The sequence below is a fragment of the Calliopsis andreniformis genome, chromosome 12 (genome assembly GCF_051401765.1).
Source record: "Calliopsis andreniformis isolate RMS-2024a chromosome 12, iyCalAndr_principal, whole genome shotgun sequence".
Taxonomy (NCBI): Eukaryota; Metazoa; Arthropoda; class Insecta; order Hymenoptera; family Andrenidae; genus Calliopsis; species Calliopsis andreniformis.
Window position 1 is genome coordinate 1,040,234 of NC_135073.1, and position 24,726 is coordinate 1,064,959.

At 39.5% G+C, this 24,726-nt stretch overlaps 2 protein-coding genes across 2 annotated transcripts; one reads left to right on the plus strand and one right to left on the minus strand.

Moving 5' to 3' along the window:
* Positions 1-332: 332 nt before the first annotated feature.
* Smu1 (Smu1 spliceosomal factor) lies at positions 333-4,003 on the minus strand. Its single transcript, XM_076388698.1, has 8 exons — positions 3,888-4,003; positions 3,748-3,814; positions 3,528-3,671; positions 3,331-3,445; positions 2,598-3,240; positions 2,425-2,526; positions 2,011-2,347; positions 333-632 (listed from the first exon to the last, which is right to left on the minus strand). Exons 1-8 carry the CDS (start codon positions 3,911-3,913, stop codon positions 534-536), a joined length of 1,533 nt encoding a protein of 510 aa, XP_076244813.1. The 5' UTR covers positions 3,914-4,003; the 3' UTR covers positions 333-533.
* Positions 4,004-14,000: 9,997 nt separating this feature from the next.
* On the plus strand, positions 14,001-14,504 carry LOC143185956 (uncharacterized). The gene has a single exon (XM_076389292.1). It carries the CDS (start codon positions 14,001-14,003, stop codon positions 14,502-14,504), a length of 504 nt encoding a protein of 167 aa, XP_076245407.1.
* The last annotated feature ends 10,222 nt before the right edge of the window (positions 14,505-24,726 follow it).

A 24,726-nucleotide genomic window follows, 5' to 3' on the forward strand; every position in this document is an offset into this window, starting at 1 on the left:
CTCTAGTTAGAACTCTTTTTCTAACAAATCTAAGATGCGGGAAAAATATGTTTCTTACAATTTCTTTTTATATTATAATTGAAATATAAAAATACGTACTACTTTATTGTTCTTGATAATTTTATTCTAATATGAAATAAATCCAATTAGAATAATTACAGTTAAGGAAATTATGTACATATCTATTATTGTATTCTTATTTTTTATTATTATAACCTATAGTTAGAAAAATGATTGAACTGTTTGTATATAGAAATTCCTTATAATCTATCAGACTATAATAATTTTTTTAAATATATTACAAATGATTGTTAGCTGATCTTAAATTTTAGTATAATTTACTTTTATTAGCTATAAATATTTTTAAATATAATTATTGCTATAAATATAAATACAGTACAAAATGACACTAATATTTTATAGAAATGACTTTATTTATGTAGCATGTTTAAAAAGTATTAAATGAAACACAGAGAAAAGTATATTATTATAACTAGGAAAATGTTTGAATTTGTACATACTTTGTATCTGTCTTATGGTTTCCACAATTTTAAAAGACCATCTTCGCTATACGAACACAAAAGATTCTGATGAGGATGATGCGTCAAACCTATTACATCCTTTTCATGTATCTAAAATAAAACACAAATTTTATGTTTCTACTAAAATTGTATGTTTTAAGATGTTTATAAGACTTCTTAAAAAAGTAACACTTCTCGAGAAAGTGACTTCTAAAGTTACATTGTGAACAAAATTGTTATAATGTTGAAAATAAAGAAATAAAGTGAATTGATTCACTCTATATGTAATGAGTCCTTACAATTTGACACATTTTATTTCCACCAGATTAATCAAAAAAAATTTTCAGAAAAATGATAACTCGTGCATTAACCCCTTGAACACTCATGTTGTATATACAGAGTATTTCAAAACATATGGAACATTTTTAGAGGGTAGATTCTAGACATGAAGGAATGAAAAAAATTCGAACAAAATATGTACAAAAACGTTTACTTTTTTAGTTATACGCTATTTTACACTGTGTACGGTGCGGTATTTTCTTTAAGATTCATGACCGACCGTCACTCATTTGAAAGATTGAAATATCTCTGGGCCTAGCAAGACCTTAAAAGAAATAGCACACCGTACAAGTAAATAATGAGACAGCGTTTAGCGCAATATAAAATAGTGTGTAATGAAAAAACTATGCATTTCTCGACATATATGCACATGAATTTTATCATTATGTATGCTAAAACCTATTCTCCAAAAACGTCTCGCATATTTGAAGATACCCTGTATACATCATGATCAAAACCAATCCATAATGGGCATGACGTATGTATAAGTTTATAAAAATTTGTACGTATCTCAATATTTGTGTCGGTTATGTTGACTTGTGAGATTAAACGATGTTAGATCCTTGCAAAATTGCACAATCTTTTTCAATAATGATTATAACCTTATAACGTATGAGCTATTTTTGTACTGGTTAAGACTCATAGGTATTCTAATGTCGAAAAATTTATCCTACTGTGGAGTATATTTTTAATCGTGAATCATAATGCTCGACGGATTAAATACACAATCAACGCGTGACATCTTTGGTTATTCGCTCGCTAACTTCGAGCCTTCGTGTGTTTACAGTCGCTCGAGCGCTGAATCATCAACGTTTTTGAAAGGAAAATTTTTTATTTCGCACCGTATAACCAGGAAAGTGAGATCAACAGATTTTTATGTTTTCTCAATTAAAATGATACAAGGAATGGACTGGTAGCACTTTTATAAAGATTTAATAAAAAAATACGGAACTTGATATTTTCACTTGTTAATGTAAAGTTCTATCCTTGTTTTGTGATCTCTCTGTTCTTGAGCAACGAAATCCATAAATCTAAACTCACAAGTGTTAAAATAGTATACCGCTCTTGGATTTTAACTTGTATCAGCTCTGTCGCTTATTAGTCAAATTGCAAGAACCCAATGATATCTGAACATAAGCAAAATACTTACGTTAAGGGTTCTTTCAAGTTTTCCCGATGACGTAGAGAAACAATATAATACCAAATCTTCACCAACGCAGTAAATGAATTCTCCACGCGGGCTTACAACTGTACAAACAAAATCACCTCCTTCTCGTTTACCGCTGGAGAATGATCTTACTATTTGCCCTTGCATATTCATGATAACGACCGTATTCGAGCGATTGCATACAACAAAATGTTCAGGATTTCGAGGTAGAAGATGTATACTATTTACAGTTAAATCGGAAGCCCCTAATGATTTATAAGTACCTATACATTCTGTTGTTTTTAGACTCCAAATTTTTACAGTTCCATCAGATGAGGCACTAAACAGTAATTTCACAAATTAAGTAAACGTTTTTAGATATAAATCACCGAAAAATTAATTAAGTAAAAACTATACCTGATGACATTGTGTCCATCTGGTGCAAAAACTACTTCATTCACAAAAGAAGCATGACCCCGAAATTCTTTTAAAGTTTTTCCCGATTTAAGTCCATGTATCCTGTATTATAAATGTTGCTTGTATTATAATACTGTTGACAATAAATCCCTACTATAATTATTATTACATACCGTATAGTAGTATCAAATGATGCAGATAAAATTTGACTGTTATCTCTACTAAACTGGAGACATGTAACACCCTTTGAATGTGCTTTTTCAAATCTTCTTAAACACTGACCACTTTGGACTCTCCATATTTTTATTTTGCCATCTTGCCCACCACCAGCTAACATTTCACTATCACGACTAAAAGCCATTGATAATACTGCTTGTTCCATCATCATAAAATTGTCTTGAGCTTGATATTTTAAATCTTTTCTAATTTTACCAGTTGTAAAATTCCATACTTCAATAAATCCATCTACAGAACCAGTAACTAAATACTGACCATCTGGTGAAAATCTTGCACATTCTACATGAGATTTCTGTCCAAATTTAATTTGTTTAGAGAGTTGTGTAGGGTATTTCTCATCCTCTTGATCTCTTACTGCTGCTTTACCTCTGAACAAATCTATGGTAGTACCAGGTGGAAGCAAACCCTGATGCTGTTGCCATTTTAATGCTTGCCCTAACAGTGCAAGTAACCTACTTGAGGGTACTACTGATACTTCACCAGCAAGAGCAGTAGCAATATAAGCTCTTCGTTTCTCTTTCGTACTTCCATCCGGATATGCTTCACGGGGATCAAAATATGATCTTGCAAGTAAATTTTCTAGTAAAATGAAATCGTAATTAATATTCAATAATTACTTTTTAAGACTACAATATTAAATAAATAAAATTGTAAATTAATTTATTATACCTAAATGAATGTATCTTTCAGGTTCTTGTTGTTTCATCATAATCATAGGATCTGTTTGACGTAATAATGACCGAGCTGCTCCTAACTCTCGCAATTCAATTAATTCCAAAACAACCTGCCAATGATTAGACATGTAATATATAATATAACTTTAAAGATATAATTCAATGGAATATAACATATTTTTGCAGAATAACCTGTTCATATAAATCAATGAGCTTTTTATCAGGTAATTTCAATGATTGTATAGCTTTTAACACTGTATCCCAATGTCCATTATTAATATCTGCCACAAAACCATCTACGCTATCGACTGTGTTTAGGGATACACCAGTTTCTTCCTATAAATATATTGTTTATTTAATATTTTATTAAAATTTTCAAACAAAAAATTGTACAAATGAAAGAAATAAATACCTGTAATGTTTGCAACGTTTTGACAAGATTTGATTCTTTTAGATACTGCTGAATCAAACGAATTACACTAAAACAAAGCAAAAAATATAAGAATGAAGAATAAGTATAAACAATTGAATTACTAGATATGGAATAATTACTCGGCAGATTCAATTTCAATTGACATTGTTTTGTAGTATAATAAATATTACGGTAGTATTTGTTTATATGGAATAAAAACAAACATCAGGTTATGTTATGTCGATAAACCACGAATCTAGAAATATACACAGGGATGGTATAGAATATAGAACACAGACTTCTATATGATACTTTGATTATTCGGCGTGTTAAGCGATGAGTGGCGCCGTACTGCGGAGGTTATTCGAATTCCTGAGTTTATCAAAACAAAACGTTCAATTAAAGTTCGAATAAAGAAGGGTGGATTTTATTATTAATTTAAGCCATTTATTTGATTACGTTAGTGATGGCTCAAGGAGAGTGAAAGTTTAGTAAATGCCAATCACTTAATCAACTTAATGTATTGCAGCATAACAAACGAAAGAGAAAATGAATTTCATTCGCTTTTATTGTGTTTGCAATCGAGCGATTTATACGGCTTACCACATGAAATAGTCGTACAAATTGCGGTTCAAATCAACAAAAAAAATATTTGTTGTCAATGTTTGTATAAAGCAGTGTTATTAAGAAAATGTAAATGAAAAAAAGAGTTTTTATCTGTAGATGTTTCGCAGACACATTGCACTTGTATATTCTTTTATATATATTCTTATTTGCATCTTCATTGGGCGACGACACTTATATCAATAGATTTCCACATGTTAATTAGTTTGCGCAGGATTGGTGTGAAAATAAAGATGAGTTCGAGAAGCCAATTATTAAAACGTTATATCTTAATCACATAACAGCACGTGTTCGAGACACCATTCTGTTCAACAAAGAATGAGGGGGGAACATCACCAAACCTAAACTGACCGGCGTCAGCCAATTCTACAAAACAAAGGAACTAACTAGGCATTGCCAACTAAACTTAATAATAATTTTGTTGCTTATTATCACACGACCCCTCAATAAAGTTATTTTATCTTTAATACATAGTAGGAACGAACTTCAAATTAATAAAATCACGCAAGACGCTTTGGTTGTTTTAATTGAACACAATACCCAAGTCTTTTCTAAATTTCTCAAATTTGATTTTAGCCAGAGGTTTAGTGAATACATCTGCCAGTTGATTTTCTGTTTTAACGTGCACTATATCCACCTCACCTTTCTCAATCTTTTCGCTTATAAAATGTAATCTTATGTCAATATGTTTTAATCGTTTATTATTCTCCGGATTATTCGCTACTTTAATGGTAGCTTGATTATTTTCAAATAATGTGACCGGATCAACTCCATCGAACAATTTAAAATCATTCAAAATTTCCCTTAACCAACAGGCTTCACTAACTGCCATACTTAATGCTATGCATTCTGATTCTGTCGATGAAATTGATACGCACTGTTGTTTCTTACTTGACCAGAATATTGTACAATCAAGTAGTTTAAATACAAATTCAGTTGTCGACTTTCTATCCTGGATATCTCCTCCCCAATCTGAATCTACAAAGCCGCAGAAAATAATATTATTATTTGGCTTAAAAACTAATTTGTAGTTTAACGAGCCCTTTACGTATCTCAAAACTCTCTTTAGGGCCTTTAATAAATTACTATTCGCCTTATCTTGGAATCTACTAAAAAGATTTACGCTTTCACAAAAATCAGGCCTAGTGCCCTGGACTGCATACATTAGACTTCCGATAATTCGTTTGCATACTTTATGTACACTTTGATTATTTTCGTCGCTTTTAAGATATTCTAAGTGGTTGTTAACATCTATCGGTGTACTTACAGGTTTACTATCGTACATCCCAAACTTTTGTAAAACTTTCTTTAGATAAGCCTCTTGGCTTAACTCAGTAAGACCTTCTTGCAATTTCTGATTGACATCAATACCTAAATATTGTTTAATTATACCTAAGTCTTTCATACAAAAATTATTATTTAGAATTTCTTTTAACTTCCTAACTTCGTTAACATTAGTACCAAGAATCAACAAGTCGTCGACACAAAGCAAAATATAAAGCTTGCTTGTTTTTGAACACTTTGAATATAAGCAATGATCGTTTTCTGATCTAGTAAATCCTTCCTTTTTCAATAGTTTATCAAATTTAGTATTCCAACATCTAGGCGATTTCTTTAACCCATAAATAGATTTGTTAAGTTTACACACTACCTCACTGTTATTTTCCGTCTTTTTTGGTAAGGCCATAAAAACTTCTTCTGTAATGTCGCCATAAAGAAATGCGCTTCTAACATCCATTTGGTAAATAGGTTTTCTCAACTTATTCGCAGCGACGATTAAAATTCTAAAAGTAGTTAATTTAGCTACAGGAGCGTAAATATCATAATAATCATCAGTCTCCTGTTGTAAACCGCGAGCTACTAACCGAGCTTTAAAGTCATTTTCACCTTTTAATTTAAATACCCATTTACTGTCTATTACTTTCTTACCAATTGGCCACGGCACTTCATCCCACGTTTTATTTTCATGCAGTACCTTGAGTTCTTTCTCTATTGCTTCTTTCCATTTTCCGCTGTTTGTCCCTGAAGTCGCCTCTTCATATGTGATTGGATCTTCATTGACGGAAAAGAACATCAAGTCTGTGCTTGTATCGTAATCTTTCATCCAAGCTGATCTTCTTACTTCTCTTACTTTTGCCAGGTCTCGTACTATTGTTTTCTTCTTGTGCTTCACTTGCATCTTCAAGGTGATCGCCCGGTTTGCTGGTTTCCTCTTCAACTGCCTCGTTGTTTATTCCTTTATTCACATCGTTGATTATTTCAGGGAAATTGTCTTGTGGAACATCTTCGTTTTAGATTATCTCTTCATTCTTATCTTCGTCTTGTAGATCTAGTGTGATTGTCCTTTCATTTGTAGCTTTTCTATTGTCTTCCATTGTTCTCTTATCGGGTATAAAGATAACATCTCTACAAATTTCTACGCTATTTTTGTGTGGAAGATAAATTCTGTACCCTTTAACTTCCTCGCTATACCCAACGAAGATGCCTTCTTGACTCTTTGCATCCAGTTTGCGTCTTTTCTCCTTAGGAATATATATCCCTACTTTTGCGCCAAATTCTTTGAATACTTGCATGTTGCAGTCTTTATTATACTACACTTGAAAAGGTGTCATGTCCCTATGTGGGCTACTTCCTGCTCTGTTTATTGTGAATATTACCGCATTCACGGCCTCTGCCCAAAGAGCTTTACCTATCTCTTTGCTGTGCAGCATTGTCCTCACTGCTTCTACGATAGTTCGCATTTCCCTCTCCGCTTTTCCATTTTGTTCAGGAGTGTAGGCGCAAGTTCTCTCATGGCGAATCCCTTTTCTACCAAACAATTGTGTGATTTCTGAGTTGTTAAACTCTGTTCCGTTGTCTGTGCGTATTGCCACTATCCTATTTCCAGTTATATTTTCAGCTAACGAAATGAAATTCTCAAGCTTTTCTTTTACTTCCGACTTGTTCTTCAAGAAGTAAACCTGCCTATAACCAGAATAGTCGTCCTTCAAAAGAAGAAAATATTTTGCTCCACCAAGTGAGGGAACCTCAAACGGTCCACATAAATCAGCGTGTATCAGTTCACATGATTTTGTAGCCCTCGAATCACTCACAGGGAATGATAACCTGTGCTGTTTGCCAGCTAGATATTTTGAACAGAAAGGACTTTGTTCATCTTTGAAAGCGATATTATTCCGCTTTAAGATTCTTCTGACTTGGTCAAAATGAGTGTGCACCATCTTGCAGTGCCATTCTTCCAAGCTTTGCACTGTATTACATAATGAGAACTGTCTTTCAATGTTGAATTGCATTACATAGAAGTTACCTTGTCTTTCAGCTATCGCTCTTATGGCACCTGCTTTGTCTAACAGCTTACACTTGTTTTTGTCTGAATGCATTTCGTACCATTTATCCAATGTTGCACTTAAGGAGAACAAGTTCACTGCCAAGTCTGGTACCAGCAATGTATTATTTAGATCCGTTTGTATCCAAATTTTCCCATTCCAGGCTTGTACCTGTACTGTTCCGATTTCTTTTACGTCGACTAGCGTTACATTGCCTACTCTCACTTGCCTCTTCTCATCCAAATTCTTGATTGATTTGAACTGGTTGACGTCAAAGCACATATGTTCGGTAGCTCCACTATCCATCCACCAGTCGTATGCGTTGGGATGAGTTTTGGTAAATACTGCCATATTATCAGTGCGTTTTAATATTCTTGACTCTGTTACGAGAGCTTGATTTCCCTTGCTATCACATCTCAGGTTTCTCTTATTATTGTTATTGTTATCTTCTGCATCCTTCTTCTTCTTAAACCAACACTCTTGCATCAAATGTCCTGGCTTCTTGCAGAAATGACAGCTTTTAGACTTTAACTGTGGACAATCTTTCTTCACGTGGCCTATTTTGTGACACTCGTAGCATTTTACAGTAATGTTGCGGACGAGAGCCGTTTCGTCTACACGGACGAAAGCTGTGGTTTATCCCCACCACCTCGTTTGATACGTGCCGCCGAGAAACCAATTCTTGGAATCATCGCGTTCGAGCTCGACGCCCGAAAACAAGGACGTCATAAAAAACAACGATAGCATTAGGGATTTAAATAGGAAAAATTGAAGTTTCTTATTCGCAAACGGATTTTCACGCAAGTAACACCAATCGATTCCTTGTGCTCTCCCGATTAAAATGATGTCAAACACGACATGATTCCGATTATTTTTAACAAAGATACATAAAACTTGGTTTGTAGAACGAAAGGTCATGCTCATCGCGTTATGTAAACAGACCCGGGCGCGATTTTCGTCCGTGAGTGGTAGTCGATTTTAAGCACGACCAGTCCCGAGCGCTGCTCTCGTCCGTGAATGGTAGTCGATTCTAAGGCACGACTAGACCCGAGCGCGACTCTCGTCCGTGAGTGGTAGTCGATTCGACGAGCGCGGCTCTCGTCGTAGGACTAACTTCCTATTATTCCCTCATATTTTTATGTTTAATTATTTAATGACTGAAAATATTAAGAAAATGAAAGCGTAACACAAAAAGTATATAAGTTCCGTTTTGAATGTTTAGAAATTTTTATTTTTTTATTTTCAATATCTTCTTTCCGACATCGATTAAATATAATATACGTAAATTCTGTTAGCCAAATCTTCATTTACTGTAATTTTTAGCTCGTAAAGAACTGATAGAAAAGTAACTTTGACGATTCTCCGTAACCGTCGCAGGGTTCCAACCTTTATTATTTAAATATCTTTATTATAAATAATAGGAATCATGTCGTATTTGATATCATTTTTATCGGGAGAGCACAAGGAATCGATTGGTGTTACTTGCGTGCAAATCTGTTTGCAAATAAGGAACTTCAATTCTTCCTATTAAATCCCTCATGCTATCCTTGTCTTTTCTGACGTCATTGATTTCGGGCATCGAGCTGGAGCATCGACGGTCGAGCGAGACCCTTTTTTTGCTTCTCCGGTCATGTACCAATTATCTCGGCGACTGAGAGCAAAGGAAGCCGAATCGACTACCAGTCGCGGACGAGAGTCGCGACCAGAACCGAAAGCGGTCCTTCTACTCAACGAAGCAATCGTCTATTTTGTCATTAAACTTTCGTTTCAAAAACTTTCTCTTTTATATACGTTTTGTCACTTCAGGGTTCCGTATCTGGCGACCTTCGTGTTTTCGTCAACCGGCGGAATTTACCGTTCTCCGTGAATTTACGCTCTGTCGCTGTCCTTCTCTCTTGTTGCGAGTAGGTATAGGCAATACACTCGTGTGCCTCAGTCTGTATGAAACAGTGCCAAATAAAAGACCTATTCTGTACAACGAACAGATTCTTATAATATCAGCAACATTCGTTCAATCCACTATAACCAGCGTACTCCCTTGTCGTATCCTTTATCGCTTTCGACTTGTCAAAACAAATTCCAGCTAGAAAGGGGCGGAAATATAAACGCCGGGCGTGCAGGCAGAAAGTACTGCATCGTTTTTGGTCAATGAATGAAACTGTTTACAAATTCCATGGGATTGTCCATCCAATCGAGATAGGAACACGTGAGATAACAACTGATTAGAATCACGGACCTTATTCGTCCTAGCTTTAACTCCGCCTTCTGATGAAAAGTAGATTCGTAAACAATTCCATGCATTGGCTGAAATTGTTATACACAGTTATCGATACTCCAGTGATCTGAGAAGCCATTTGAGATACATCGATTGAAAATATCTTCCGACAGTTCTCACTTTCTGCCCGCTCCAATGCATGTGAATTCACTGTTGTTAGTATATAAAATGAGGCTGAAAATTACAAATTTCACTCTGTTCACTCTGTTTGCATGCTCGGGTGCTCGGGGATGCTCGGATGCTATACAGGGTGTAACAAAAATGTCGCAGTTCCTTAAAAGGGGTGATTTAGGGGGTGATTTGAAACAACTTTTTCCTTAGCGAAAATGTAAGATGAGGCTTCGTTAACGAGTTATTAACGAAAAACACCGGCCAATGAGAGCGCGAGTTTGCCGCCCGAGCGACCGCGGTAGCGTTGGGTACGTGCGCTAGATGCTACAGTTGTACTCCGAACAAGAAAGTCGTCATACATCGAAGAAAATAGCATTAGTATGAAAACTGAAAGCGACATAATAAATAACACCGAGTCCTTTTTTTGTTTATCACTTGAAGTGAATAATTACTTAAAATCGAGGAAAACTACGTGCAACGTAAAAATACGAATATGTAAATCTCTTATTCTCATAACGTATAAATGAAAAAGCAATACAACGAAAAATAAAGGAAGAAGAGAACAAACTTCACCTGTAGTTTGTAAACCTGTGTCACTGGGTCACTGTACCGATCCTGGTCATCGACCGTCGAAATGGTTTATGCTAGGGCACGCGTTTAGGTAATTTATGGCTTTATTGCTTTGGTTTCGAAGGAGACATTATCTCGGAGTGTCCGAACAAGGAAGGTCTGAGGTGCTTAAACTACGTGGGGGGTACAACGAGCTTCTTTGGAAAAATTCTACCCTACCATAAACCATTTCGACGGTCGATGACCAGGATCGGTACAGTGACCCAGTGACACGAATTTACAAACTACAGATGAATTGCATTTAATTCATTAATGATTATTATTTTTTAAATCTAACGCAGACTACTTTCAACGTTTCTATCTTCAACGTTAATTTTCCAATTCTCCGTTCATTTCTTTTGTTGCATTGCTTTTTCGTTTATACATTATGCAAATATTTTTACACTAATGCTTTTCCTTCGACGCATGTCGACTTTCTTGTTCGGAGTACAACCGTAGCGCCCAGCGCGTACCCAACGCTACCGCGGTCGCTCGGGCGGCAAACTCGCGCTCTCATTGGCCGGTGTTTTTCGTTAATAACTCGTTAACGAAGCCTCATCTTACATTTTCGCTAAGGAAAAAGTTGTTTCAAATCACCCCCTGAATCACCCCTTTTAAGGAACTGCGACATTTTTGTTACACCCTGTATAGCCGTGGCTGCCAGCGCCGAACGCCTCTCATGCTCGGACGCTCGTAAAAATCGACCCTTTCGAGTGGCTCGAAGCCTCGTTAAGCAACCTATGCTCGCCTAGTGGGAACGTCTTTTCGAACAAAATTCGCCGAGCACGCACAATTTATGACCGAACGAGTCCGTTACAGCAATGGGAAGCGACCTTAAGGATGATCTGAACATAGTGAAGGTTTCTGCCTAGCAGAGAACCACCACCCAGTTAGACTCTCCGTTAATTGGCCTTACCTTCAGAGATTAATCCGGATGTTTCCACGAATTAATCCGGATGTTTCCACGGATTAATCTCTGTTATATACTTTACCAATTTTTCCAGCTTGATGTCTTTTACTTCTCCTGCTTCCATGAAATATTTCCCCAGATGCCTCTGCCTAACCCAGACCTAATCCAGACCAAACCTGAAGGAAAAACGACTTGAAAATAATTTGCCACTATACAAAGAGATAAGTAAAATTCTTTTACTCTTATTATTTGTAAGTAAATTAATAGAAAATCATCATGAACTTGTTTTAATTGTTTTTTACAGGCTGGTATCAAGAACGTAGAAAGTGTAAAACTTGTAAGTATATCATCTTTTACATTCATGTTATATAAACTCGAAAAGTAATTTTTATTAAACTGATTTACTTTTGCAGATCAAACCAGAGCTTACACTCGAAATATTTCGCGAGTGACTCGTGCCGCTTAATACCGCTTGCGGGTGACTTGGACCAAACCATAATAGCATTTTAGAAACGCGAGCGCGAGAGTAAGATTTGACATTTGCCTTCTTTCTCGTCTTTCCGAAGCTACCCGAAGTGATCCGAAGGGCCGATTCACGTGCATACGGCTCGTGCAGTAGTGTATATAGTGGAGGGGGAATCACAGTGTGGCTCCATTTCGCATTCATTAGGCAGCCACATGTCTGTAGATAATATTATTTCTGTAAAGAAAACTGTAACAGCAGATACCGAGACCAAGAAATCTCGAAAAGTCACCTGACTACCCTAGGTCCTTAAGGACAGCAAGAGTTTTGAGAACTCAATGCGAGGCTGCAACGACAGAAGAATGGAAGCAAGCACAGTCTGAAGACGAAGATATCGTGAACGTCCTCCGCTGAAAGATAAAGGGCAACAAACCTGACTGGCAAAAAGTCGCGAAATTTTTGCCCCTGACGAAGTTTTACCGGATGGTTTGGGATTCTCTGGAGGTCAGAGAAGAACTCCTATTCCAGAAGTGGGAATCTGTGAATGGAACAATATCCACCTGGCTATTGGTTATGCTCCGAAGAAAAGTACCGCAGGTCCTACAAGAATGTCATGAATCTCCGACAGTAGGGCACTTCGGCGTTAAGAAAACACTTGCAAAGGCACGGCAATAGTACCATTAAGCGAGCTGCCGCCAGGATGGGCAAGAGTGGTGCCGGTGTTGCAGAGTATGTACAGCGAAGAAAGGGTCGCAACAGACAGGAGCTGGAGCCTTGAAGACTTACAACGTCGAAGCTTCGTTCGAGAGAACTGTGCTGGATGTGGTGGGCCAACTTCCAAAATCGAACGCTGGAAACAAGTATCTGCTGGTGGTGGCCGACTACTTTACGAAGTGGCTAGAGGCAATTTCGATGTCGAACCAGCAAGTCGTCACCATCGCCAAGCCCCTTTTGATGCATATGGTAACGAGCAAGAGGGAGACCGCGAACTCCCCACTCGAGATCGCCTCAGGCGGACATACTTCAGACCGCGGCCGCGAGGCGGCCACCGCGAAATCCCGCGAGTGAAATCGCGACACCGCGGAAATATAAAGCGGGTAAACCGTATTCGGAGACAGAGCGTTCCAGCCACCGAGCGTACACACAGCGAGCGATCCCGTGGTAGCGCACAAGCTGGTTTTCTCTTTTTGTAACCGACTGTCCACAGTCCTCCAACGGACCCTTGGAGGTGGTGTCTAACCGCTCTTTGTGGTAATAACCGTGATCCTCGACGGGAGAGTTTATCTCTCCGCGTTACCAACCTTGGGTCTCTGTGTCTCACTCGTGACGTAGCCCGGTGGACACAGGCAACGGACCCCTCGGCCAAGGTCAACGGGTGGCGTAGCCGCCGTGGCCTGTAGCGCCACTCACAGACTCCGATCCCGATGATCCTACTCCCCTGCGTATTGTAGATACCGAGTGGAGCAGCGGCTCCCAACATCCGCCGACACCGCTGTTGGGACATACGTTCCCCCACCGCACACCGAAGGGAGCAGCGGCTCCCAACCAACAGCGACCGTCTAGCCGGGGAGCTACGACTCCCGACCCGAGCGACTAAGTGGGGAGCACGACTCCCTACCCGACCGCGTAGAAGGATCAGCGGCTCCTACACCACGTTCCGCACGAGAGGTATCCGGCCTCACGCCGCGCGTTCCACGAACTTCAATAAAGGACTATTCGCAACCGAGATGTAACTGACTCCCTTCATTCGCTACAACGAACCCGGCGTCCGACTGAGGCAGCACCTTCTTCCTCGTTTCCCCCAGGCGACCACACAGCAGCGTGGTCACAAGCTAATACGGATACTGGGAATCTGAAAGGCTCGGACCATATTGCTACATCCCTAGTCCGACAGAATGGTAGAACACCTGAATCAAAACACTACTGCAATACCTAGCCATGTTCGCTTCGGAGTACCCGCAGGAATGGGACGAATGGATCCCGTTATACCTCGTGGCATATCGATTCTCCAAATCAACGCAGTTGACACCGTCGATGGTGCTTTATGGGGAGGAGATACATCTACCGACTCATATCTGGAGAGGATCTTCGCCGGAAAAGGAATGTAACAACGCAGAAGCGGAATACACCATCTGCATCATAGAGAAAATGAGAAGAATCCACCAATTCGTTCGTCACTGTCTGGACTTGAGCAGCACGAAGATGAAGATCTGCTATGACAGTCACGTCCGGCCAATCGTCTTCGTTATAGGCAAAAAGGTCTGGTTGTTTCAACCACGAAGGAGAAAAGGAAAGTGTCCAAAGCTGCAGTCCGATTGGGAAGGACTGTACACAGTGGTAGATAAACTAAACATCATCTACCGCATTCGACGCTCGCCAAGGTGCAGGTGCAAGGTGAATCATTTGGCGAAGCACGAAGGGCAGAAAGATCTATTACCTTAGCACAAGCATGACTTCAAGAGGATTTAAAACAAAGAAGAGAAGAAACAAGGTCGCAAGAAACATTAAGAGGCAAGAGGAGAGTTAAGGGAAGCCGGAGGAAAACCCTTCACGAAAAGTCAGTCAGTGACGAAAATATGACGAAAGCGGCTACTACTTCCGACAGAGACAAGCGAGGGTGGAGGGAATGTTGCTGTGGGTCCCGTCGGCCCGGCCGCCCGTCTCGGTAAGACGTCCGGATCCAGGTCTTGCGCTCTTAGCAGGACGCAAAGAAATATGGTGACACCTTTCCCCGCGGGAAACTAGGCGCTTTTTCCTGGCCGCATGCTCGTCGGATCATCCTACGTCGCCCTAATGACTCACACAACGCTGAACGGAATGACCTGAAAACTAGCCAAAGAACAGCGGGGTTACGAAGGACAACACCGGACCGTCTTCGCCCGAGAAGAAGATGCGCCATTGAAAAAGACTAGAGTGAATCTCCCTTCTCTACCCTTCGTTCTGCTTCGCCGTCCAGGGGCACAACGGCTACCTTGTGTGCCTCAGGGGGTCCGCTGTGCGGGCCGGTCGACAGCGGGTGGGGACTCATTTATCGCCTTCATTCGGCAAAGGTTCAAATATGCTACCTCACACCGGAGAAGTCATGCTCTACCGGGAGTTCGTGCCTTTAGGGCCGGTCCTTGGATTCGCAGTGCACCTATGGATTTATAAAGAGATCCCCTTGCCATGCAAGGAATGATTCCTCGGTGGAAAACAAAGAAATGCGTCCGGCGGAATTACTTCGTTGAGAGAGACCGCAGGGGGCAGGATTCAAGAGGACTTTAAGAAAGAAGAACACAAGTCGCAAGAAGTAAGAGGAAGGGCAAGGAACCGCGGAAGAGAACTCCCGCAGAAGAAGAACCAGATCCCTGAGAACCAGCACCTTGCCCAAGGTTTACGCGTGGTTTTCCTTGGGACATAGGGCAAATGTCAAGGTGACATCTGCTTGGAAAGACCACACAGGTATTAGTTTACGTATACCTCTTTTTCCAGACAGGAGTTTCCAAGCCCCTGCCCCCGAGAAGCTGCTGGAAAGAAACTACCGGCAGCCCTCAAAGACATGACTGGGTGCGTTCGGAATGTCCGGGTATTTCGGCGGGGGGCAATGTTGCGAGACACAGTATGTAGCCACGGTCAACTGGTGCTTGCGAGAAGATGGCAGAAGATAGAAAAAGATCGACTACGCTGACAGCTTGACAGCTGTCAGTTATAATCATAACCCTGATCACGATACATGTACCCGAAGCCTACAAAAAACCATTATACATAGCTGTAAATAAAGTGCTGTATAAAGCTTGTAGTACCGTTTAGTGAAGTGCGCGAGACACGGGCGGTGGCTAGCCATATGTCGGCGGCTAGTCGCCGCAACAGTATTAATAATGATAGTAACTTACAACAGTAAATTATGTAGTGACAATTATTGTGAATTTACATTTTGTTATTGTTGAGGTTGAAAGTAGCGCGCTCGAATTTTGCAAGGAACATCTGTGTCGACGTGCTCAGCACGACCTGAAATTGTTTATTTTCGGCGGGTATCCTTTTGTCCTTCTTACTGCCGGCACATTTTTAGTCTCGGCGTATCCACCGCTGTAGAAACGTGTGTCACGAGTCGCTACAATAATCGCTATTATAATTATCAATTATTGTTATCATTATCAATAAATTATAGTTTTAGTTTCTATTTTACTTTCTTGCTAACAGTTATAATGGAATGTATGAAAGAAAATCGGAAGACATTTTGTATCGAAAAGAATTGGACACACTTGTTTTGATCGTTTTCTGTATTCCGCCCTTGCCGAAACACCGTGCCAATAATCTATCTGAAATGGCTTCTGAGATCACTGTATCGATAAGTGTGTATAACAAGTTCGACCAATGTATGAAACTATTTATAAGTCTCGTTTGTATGGAAAGAAAGAGTAATCTTATCAATTATCATCTCGCTTGTTTCTACCCGAATTGGATGAGAAATTCCATGAGATTTGTAAAAAGTTTCACTCATTAGCTGAAACCGATGCACTAATTTCTTCCTATAGGCTCGGTTTTTTTTAATACCAGTTCCGAGCTCGGATTTATTTTGACAAGTTGAAAGCGGTAAATGATACCAGGGTCCGATGCAACAAGCTCACTCTCCCTTTTGTAAACTCATGCTCTGCTGCTTTTGCTGTCGCTTGCAATTTCGGGTGCCTCCATACCGAGCGCGAACGACGTTTCAGGGCCTTAGAAAACACCTCAGGGACCCTGAGGCCGTCCGCGTCCCTCGGCCGTGCAGTTTCCGAATTCAGATGCCGTACCAACACCAAATGGTAAAGGGGCCCTCCACCCTCGGAGTTGAGGGACTTGCCGCCTCCGCGGAGGACCAGAGGAGCCGAAGGAAAATCTGCCAACTGCGAGCTAAGGGATGGTCCCGCAGTGCTGCCCTTCTACAGTGGCTCCAGAGAAAGGCGGGCGTGGAGGCGAGCCCGAAGATCATTGCCCAGACGGCAGGAGCCATAGGAAGTCCTGGGGAAGTCTCCACAGGGCGTCTTCGAAACCGCAGTATTGTGGAAATCGTCTCTGTTGTTCTCGCTTTATTACACTACGATCGACACAATTTTGTAACGGGCGAGTCCGCGCGTGCCGATTTTCTTAGATCGCGTGTTTGTTTTCTACTACCAACCACCTGTAACATCTTCCGTTACCGTGCAGTCTGCACGGTCTAGATAATTGTACAATAAACACCTGTGGAAGATACTCATCGCTTCGTTATTGCTTTGCCGTGAAGGCTAGATTCCTCCGCGCGTCCAGCCCATGACTTTTCCTCTCTCCCTCCAAGCTTTTCCGCCGTGCCTGCGCTGCAAGGGTCGCGTATCACTACCAAATTTTACTATATTTGGCACGAAAGTGCCTGGCGCTCAACCAGACGACTGTCCCTTGTCGAGCAACTAGCAGGGCGGATACGGCGAAGTTATCTGACCTCCCTGCCTCGAACTCATTGCAGCTCAACGCAGGGAAAGTATTTTCCACTTCACCAGAAAATAAATAACCTGATAGAATTTAATGCAATAAATGCGCACAAGTATCAGTCATTTGCTACACAAAAATTAGGTATATTTTTATTTCTCCTGTTTCATTTATTTGTAAGGAAAATGCTTTTAAACTGGCTAGAGATTGAAAGTAGATAAATGACAAGTTTTTCAATGCAAAAAACAATATACATTGCTATTAAAAATATTTCTGTTAAATCAACTCGTATTAATGATTACCTACATTGTTTTTTACTAACTCTAGATGTTTGTATTTGTCTGGAATCGCAGTTTTGGTATAAATAAAACTTTTTACCTTATTTCTACGTAGTTGTAACCTGAATTTTGCATATAAACAACAACTTGCTTTTCGTTTTTCTGAAGATACCCGTCGCATCGCACTGGACAACGCCAATTCGGTTTGCCTGGACATCGAACTAAGCGATTCGCCGCGCCGTCGATTACCCGTTCAAACAGCTTCTTTGAACGAGCAAACTTCTAATTCTGTCTGTAGCTATGTTCACGTTCGAGACGATACTGTCTGAACGGAGCCTTAGTTTCAACAGTTCAAGTTGTTACATTCGGCCTTCACCTGGCCCCCTTTTTTCAATGTCAATCAGCAAGAAATGCTGATACATTCCGAAATATGTAATCAAGCGTGCGAACGATTATGACTAACTCTATCGAGCTGATTCAACAAACTGATGTAAGCATTCTCCTTTCAATGTTATGACACAAAAGGGAATAATATATAAGAACAACAGTCGTTAGCGCGCGCCAGCAGCCAGTCACAGTCACAGACAGTCGGAGTCAGACCGAGAGTCAGAGAGACAAAGAGTTAGTCCCGTCGTGATTCAAGTACAAATTCTAGTCCGAGTCGGAGAAGCGACAGATCAGAACGTATCTCTGATTACTACTCGCGCGAGAGCTGTAACATTGTAACAACGAGGGTGTATAGTAACGTTGAACGGAAAAACCGCGTAAGAGTCAAAGGTGTCGTGAGCATACTCCGCGAAATCCGAATCCGCCTCCCTAGACCGCGTTGACTGAATCTGCAAAGTTCGAAATAGGAACGTGCGTACGACAAGAAGAACCGCGTTGAGAAGCGACCAAAAGTGACCTGCAAGCTGATAACTTACAAGGTGACAACGCTGCAATTGTACCGACAGACCGAACGAGTTGGTATGTAATTTGTAACCTTCCTAAATATATAAAATTATTAAACCTAAACAGAATCTACCAGCTCATTTCCCTCTCTCTCTTTCCACTGCACATAAGGTAAAGTTTAATCAAGGTGTGCGTTAGCATTTTAAAAGAGCAAGAACCCCAAAGGTCGATCTCCGCCGCTCGAGACGACCGCCCGTCTAGATAGGACGTAACAAAGTCATCAACAAACGGCACGAGCCGTTTTCTCTTTTTGGCATTACAGATATTTTCACTTTCCGACTCGGAAGAAGACTGTTCAATGAGATCCCCATAAATCCCCATGAAACTTTGAGAGATAGATCTAAAGATTAAATGATGACATTCTGTGGAATATCTCGTACCAATCCGTATTTTTTATGAACAATTAAATCAAAACAAGTTATGTACAAGATGATACACCTGACAAGGGTTGATTCGACATGTAATAATAAACTGAAAATAAAGAATGCAATCTTGAATTTAAATATTTATATGGTATACGTACGGGAAAATAAACAGTGCCAACGTCATATATTAATTCATAATTGTATTGCTTTCCATTTACCATTTACATTACAAAACGAACTGTTGATGTTGGGTGGCGCGCACGCTTCTGCTCGACTTGGCCGCGGTCGGCGACACGGTCGAGAGTCGAGAGTCTGAGTATGGCGGCCTCCGAACACGCACGCGACACGCTTACTTGTATTATTATAGTAGTTAATATACGATGTAAATGATAAAACAAGTGTGCACTCATTTCATTGGATCCTACTCCCGAACCTGCGGATACCCAACAATTGAAACTGACATCCTTGTTGATATATACAAATCCTTGTTCTTCGAATCAGAAAATCGCGTACTGATATTACGGTGTTCTGCTGTTTCATGTAAGACGGAAAATCAGGATCAGCGTGATGAGCGGTCAAAAGAAAGACACTTTGTAGGCGTTTACGCTAATAGCAAAACTGTGCGAGGTTTATTCCTGCGTTTCACCAGTCACGACGACTGTTCGTACAAGAATGGTCCTTCGACCGTCTTTTTAGCCATGAGGACGCCTTCGTCAGTATCGCCCTTTCCGGTGTTTATGGTAACCCTAGAGGTACCCACTTGACCGTCGAAAGAGAAAGCACGTTGACGAAAAGCACATGCCCCATTCGAGTATACGTTAACTTCGACTTTTCTAACATTTAATTTCTATAAAGTCTGTATTAATTCTTCTAACAGCAGAAGATTTAGAGCACGTTCTGCTTGTACTAATTCTTTCGTATGACTCGACGCCGAGCGTAGCCGAGGGCCGTAAACAGTCCCGTTGGCGACTGATGGCTGGTGGCTACGTTTGGCCTCCCAGCCATCGGGTGTTGTATGACTGTTTGGAAGAAGAGCGAGTGTTTAAGGAAGGCAAGCGGCCCGACACCGTATTGCTAAAGAATGGGAATATTGTTCCTAAAGGATCTGGCCACGGAGTGGGAAAGGCTATGCCTTTTGGTAACAGGATTGTGATGAACCCCACAGCACTTACCCCAACCGACATCTAAGGAATCATTCTTATTCTTGATATTTTTCTGACGAATAAATTTCAATACAATTTGTTATAAATTTATCCAAACAAATTGAATCAGAGGACTATATCTAAATTTTAAAATTGTTTATTATTATAAACAATAATCTAACGGATTTTTTCCAGCTCTGTTTAAAAGATCAGAGCATTATTTATAGCAAGTCATCTTGCGATTAAATAATTCAAACGTTACGAATATTAAGAAAGTTAAATATATTTTTATGGATATCCTCTAGAAGAATATAGAAAAAAATATGGAATCTCGTTTCAAAAATATCAGTGACCTTGAAATCTCGTAAAAAGAATGACTGGGAAAAATTCTTTCCATTGTTAAATTACATTGTGTAATAATAAACAGGACAAGTATGTAGTTGCTCTCATTTAGCTTGTTTATATAATATAATTATTATGTTTATTCATTATTACTATTTACATAAAATTATGTTTATAGAAAATAATTAAGGGGTTACATTACTTTGACACTTTATAAAGATTGCAAGTTAAAGTAAGTTATTATACAACTATTACAACATATAACAAATATTGTTTCTTAGTACCATGATATTTTTTAGTTATATACATTAATATATATACATTAAGAAGTTTTTATACTTTAATCGTTCAAATTATATTAGTATCTCAATAGCTGATACGTAGAGTATAGTTATTATTTATGTAAGTAGTATATTTAATTATGCTAATACATAAAATTCAAAATTTTATAATCTCAAAAAAGTCTTTACTGCCTTAGCTGTATGTACTTTGCATTTTGCGTTGTTTTATTGTATTCCTTTCTTCTGTGTTATTGTGTCAAATATATTTATAATATTTTAAAGTTAATATCAGACTATGAATTTTTATTTGAATTAAAATTTTTAAGAAACTTAAATATTCGTATGTTTTATTTTCTAAATATTGCAACTTGATTTATATTCTTCATATTTTGTATATTTTGGCATAAATGATAGCATGAATGAAATTAGCAATGTAGTTATTAATTATTACTCTTATATAAACATTAAAAAGTTGCGGGCTTAATATATCCTGCCTACTCCATTTTAATTGTAATTCCAAAAACTCGTAGCGTTGCAATCTGCGTTGAGACTTCGCCGGTAATGTTGCCGGTAACGCTAAAATGATAATAGTGTGCTAAGACCCTAAAAATCAGGGACAGAATACATAGGATACATACATATGCAAAAATACATAGGATGTTATGTCTATTCTTATGTAGTCGGTAGTAATATTATTCCTGTAACGAAAACTATAACAGTAGATACTGATCTGACAATCTTGAAAAGTACTCGCCTATGTTAGACTGGGGACAAGACCTCTGTATTTTCACTTATGGCCGACAAGTACGATAGATCAAGAGTTTCACCACAAACGAGTATACATGATAGACTGGACATTCAATGGACTTCCGTGTCTCACGTTCTGAAATACCGACGGCTCCAGAAACTACTGGTTTTCGAGCATCCTCTGCGATTTTTGAGCGGTGGATGTAGGAAACGTATTCTATCCACGCTGATAGTGCAGGCAAACGAGAAAATATTCCTACTGTACCACCCAATATACATATAAGGTGTCCCATTAAACTATGCTGCTTATTTATCCCTATAATTTCAATAATAAGCGAAAATGCTATTTACAAAAAATATGTTGTTGCAGAAAATATATACCAGAGTGATGATATTTATTCTAAATAAGATGCTTATTTTTTTATGGCTAAATTCAGTGGAATAAGGAATTTTATGTAAAAGTACTAAGAAGTATTCACTGATTCCGAAATTCATCACTTGTGAAATATATAGTTGTATCTCTGTTATATTAATCAAGATATGCTTCGGATTACTTGGTACACCCGAGAAATACGAAATTCCAGCAAAGAATACGAATAGCATAGTAAAAGTGGTAAAGAAAAATGATTGAAAACTTTAAAGGTAGATAGTACACGAACCACGGAGGCTCATGGGGAGATAGACGAAATCGAGGGCCCATCGATCTTCATTCGCAAAAATCTTGAAGTCTGAAATTTAAACTGGTAAACTAAAGACATCCGATTAACAGTCAAGCTGTTAGTGGACAGAGTGGTTGAGAGTAACCCAAGGTAGTCCATGATAATCCAGGAAGTTCTTCCAGAGGATCGCCAGGACGATTCAAACCTGCTGGAAACTCCGAAGCGACTGACCAGAAGATTGTTATCCCTCGGACTGTTTTACATTCATATAGAGACCCAGCGGTCTCAGGGTCACTTTTGACCCAACATTTGTCGTCCGAGGGTTAATAACAATCGCAAACAGTGACTGATGCAAGTTATTAACATTTATAATTGTTAGTTAAAGAAATATTAAGAAGTTTTCAAGAGTTGCGAGATTAATCGAACGATAAATAATATACGAAAAATTAATAATTTCCACATTTGTTAACTAAGAAGACAAATGCACACTGTGTGTGATTGTTATTAGCAACATATGTGCCAGAAATTGTTGCTCGAGTGAGTATTTTATGAAAAATATCAATTTCTCGCCAACTATTGTTCGTTAGATCGGTCTCGAAATTCTAATCAACCGAAGAACTTCTCTGATTGGTTTCTCATCTTCCTCGAGACAGTATAAATACCCCTGCAGGAGCACGAGTGTCTCACTCGTCGCGGATCCTCCGGCGGGTGAGGACCTCCCTGGGGATCCTGGAGATTGGAGGGACTCCTGGGCTCTGGACCTCGGACCACCCTGGACCCTTGGACATCACTGACCACTGGGCAGTGGTCAGTTGGCCGATGACCAGTGGTCATCTTGGTCAAACGGTGAGTTTTTGCTCAAATTTTGAATTTATTTCTACTGTTGTCCCTCTTTACTGTTTCCCCTTTTTTTATACGTACCCCACCTCCTACCGGGCTATATGTTATACCTTATCTCTTTATTACCGTTAAGTTTTGGATTCAATGGAATCCAATTACTGTTTCTACTTCTTATACTTGTCTTTCAATCATGTTTTTGCCTTACTAGTCATAAGTTTCATTTTAAAATTCTTGTAAAGGGAGGTCGATGGATCTTTGTTTCCATCTATCTCCCTGTGGGTCTCCCACACAGCAACCTCCTCGTGGTGAAACCTGGGCGGCTTTGTCCGTGCCAATGGCTGTGTCTATTGTATTAGATGTAAGGGCAGTTACGTACGGATGTGTATTCATTTCTTCGTTCTCTGTAACATCTGTGGTTTCTTTTTTTGTTCCTGAGAAGGCTCCATCAATCATTTATGTATATCTCTTCATCTCTGATTCATGCCTTGTTTTTGCAATCATTGACATACTTCTGTTATTCCTCCCTTTCTTCTCTGCTGCATGACCCTCTATTCTCTTCTTCATATCATCACTGATTATAACTATTATTCACATTTCATTTACATGAAGAACATTCATCGAACGAAGACATCGTATCCCCCGAGGGATTTCATTTCCATTTCTAATTTTTAATATTTCAGGGTTTGGGTGAACATCGAAGAAGAATTCAATCAACGTTGTTCCATTCTGTTTTCTGTCTAAATGTGTTCTGTCTTGATTCAGAGTACGGATTGTTCTGCCAATCCTTTCTCATTTTTGTGATTTCTAGATGGGTCTCCAGCACAGCAACCTCCTCGTGGTGAGACCCGGGCCGGTTCTGTCCGGGCCAATGGCTGTGCCATCATTGGGGTATTCTTGGGGAGGCTTCCCCGATTATTCGTATATTACTCTTCATACTCTTTCTTCGCTGGTTCTCTCTTTATCCTCAACTTGAAGATTGAAGAACGAAGACGTCACATCCGCCGAGGGATTCACCACTTTTAGTATATAAGTCTGAATCGCGGAAAATATTTTTAAGACCCTACTTTTAAGATTCTATTGCAAAATCTTTGTAACACTGCCGAGTAGTCACATCTTAGTCACCTTTGCTCGATCATTTGCTCCTCACCTTCTGTGAGGAGGTGATCTCTGCTTCTCTTAGTAGAAGCAACTAGCAGCCGTGGAATCGGCGGTCGATGGAGCTTGTTCTTCTTCCCTTGGGGGTTTGTGCTAGCGAGAGATGATGTGGACACTGAATGGTGTGTGGAAAGACACACTTGAAGGTGGAAACCCCACAGTTCAATCAGGCAACTGATTGGACTGTGAGGTGCCAGTCGCCTTCTCCTAGTACCCGTCTTCAAGGTGGAAGGGCTCGCATCACCGATTGTCTATTTCATGGTTGCCTTACGCGGTAGACTTTAACTATTCCCAATCTTTTGTCAATGATTACTTGGCACTTCTCTACTTTAAGGTCCAAGGCAAAGTTTTGGATGGAACTTGAGTTCCATCCATGTCTTTGCCTTCCTAGCGTAAAATCAGTGTACAATTGTCGAGTTGTCACTTCTTAATTTCTTTTCTTGAAATTTGTTCCTCATCTTTGGTGAGGAAGTCACCTCTGCT

Excerpts from the sequence above, each read along its gene's own strand:
- Smu1 (XM_076388698.1), bottom strand. The coding sequence starts at position 3,913 with ATGTCAATTGAAATTGAATCTGCCGA. Across the intron at positions 3,241-3,330 it reads TGAAAGATACATTCATTTAG|AAAATTTACTTGCAAGATCA; the intron begins GTATAATAAATT and ends TCATTTTACTAG. Across the intron at positions 2,527-2,597 it reads TCATTTGATACTACTATACG|GATACATGGACTTAAATCGG; the intron begins GTATGTAATAAT and ends TTTATAATACAG.
- LOC143185956 (XM_076389292.1), top strand. The coding sequence starts at position 14,001 with ATGTTCGCTTCGGAGTACCCGCAGGAATGGGACGAATGGATCCCGTTA.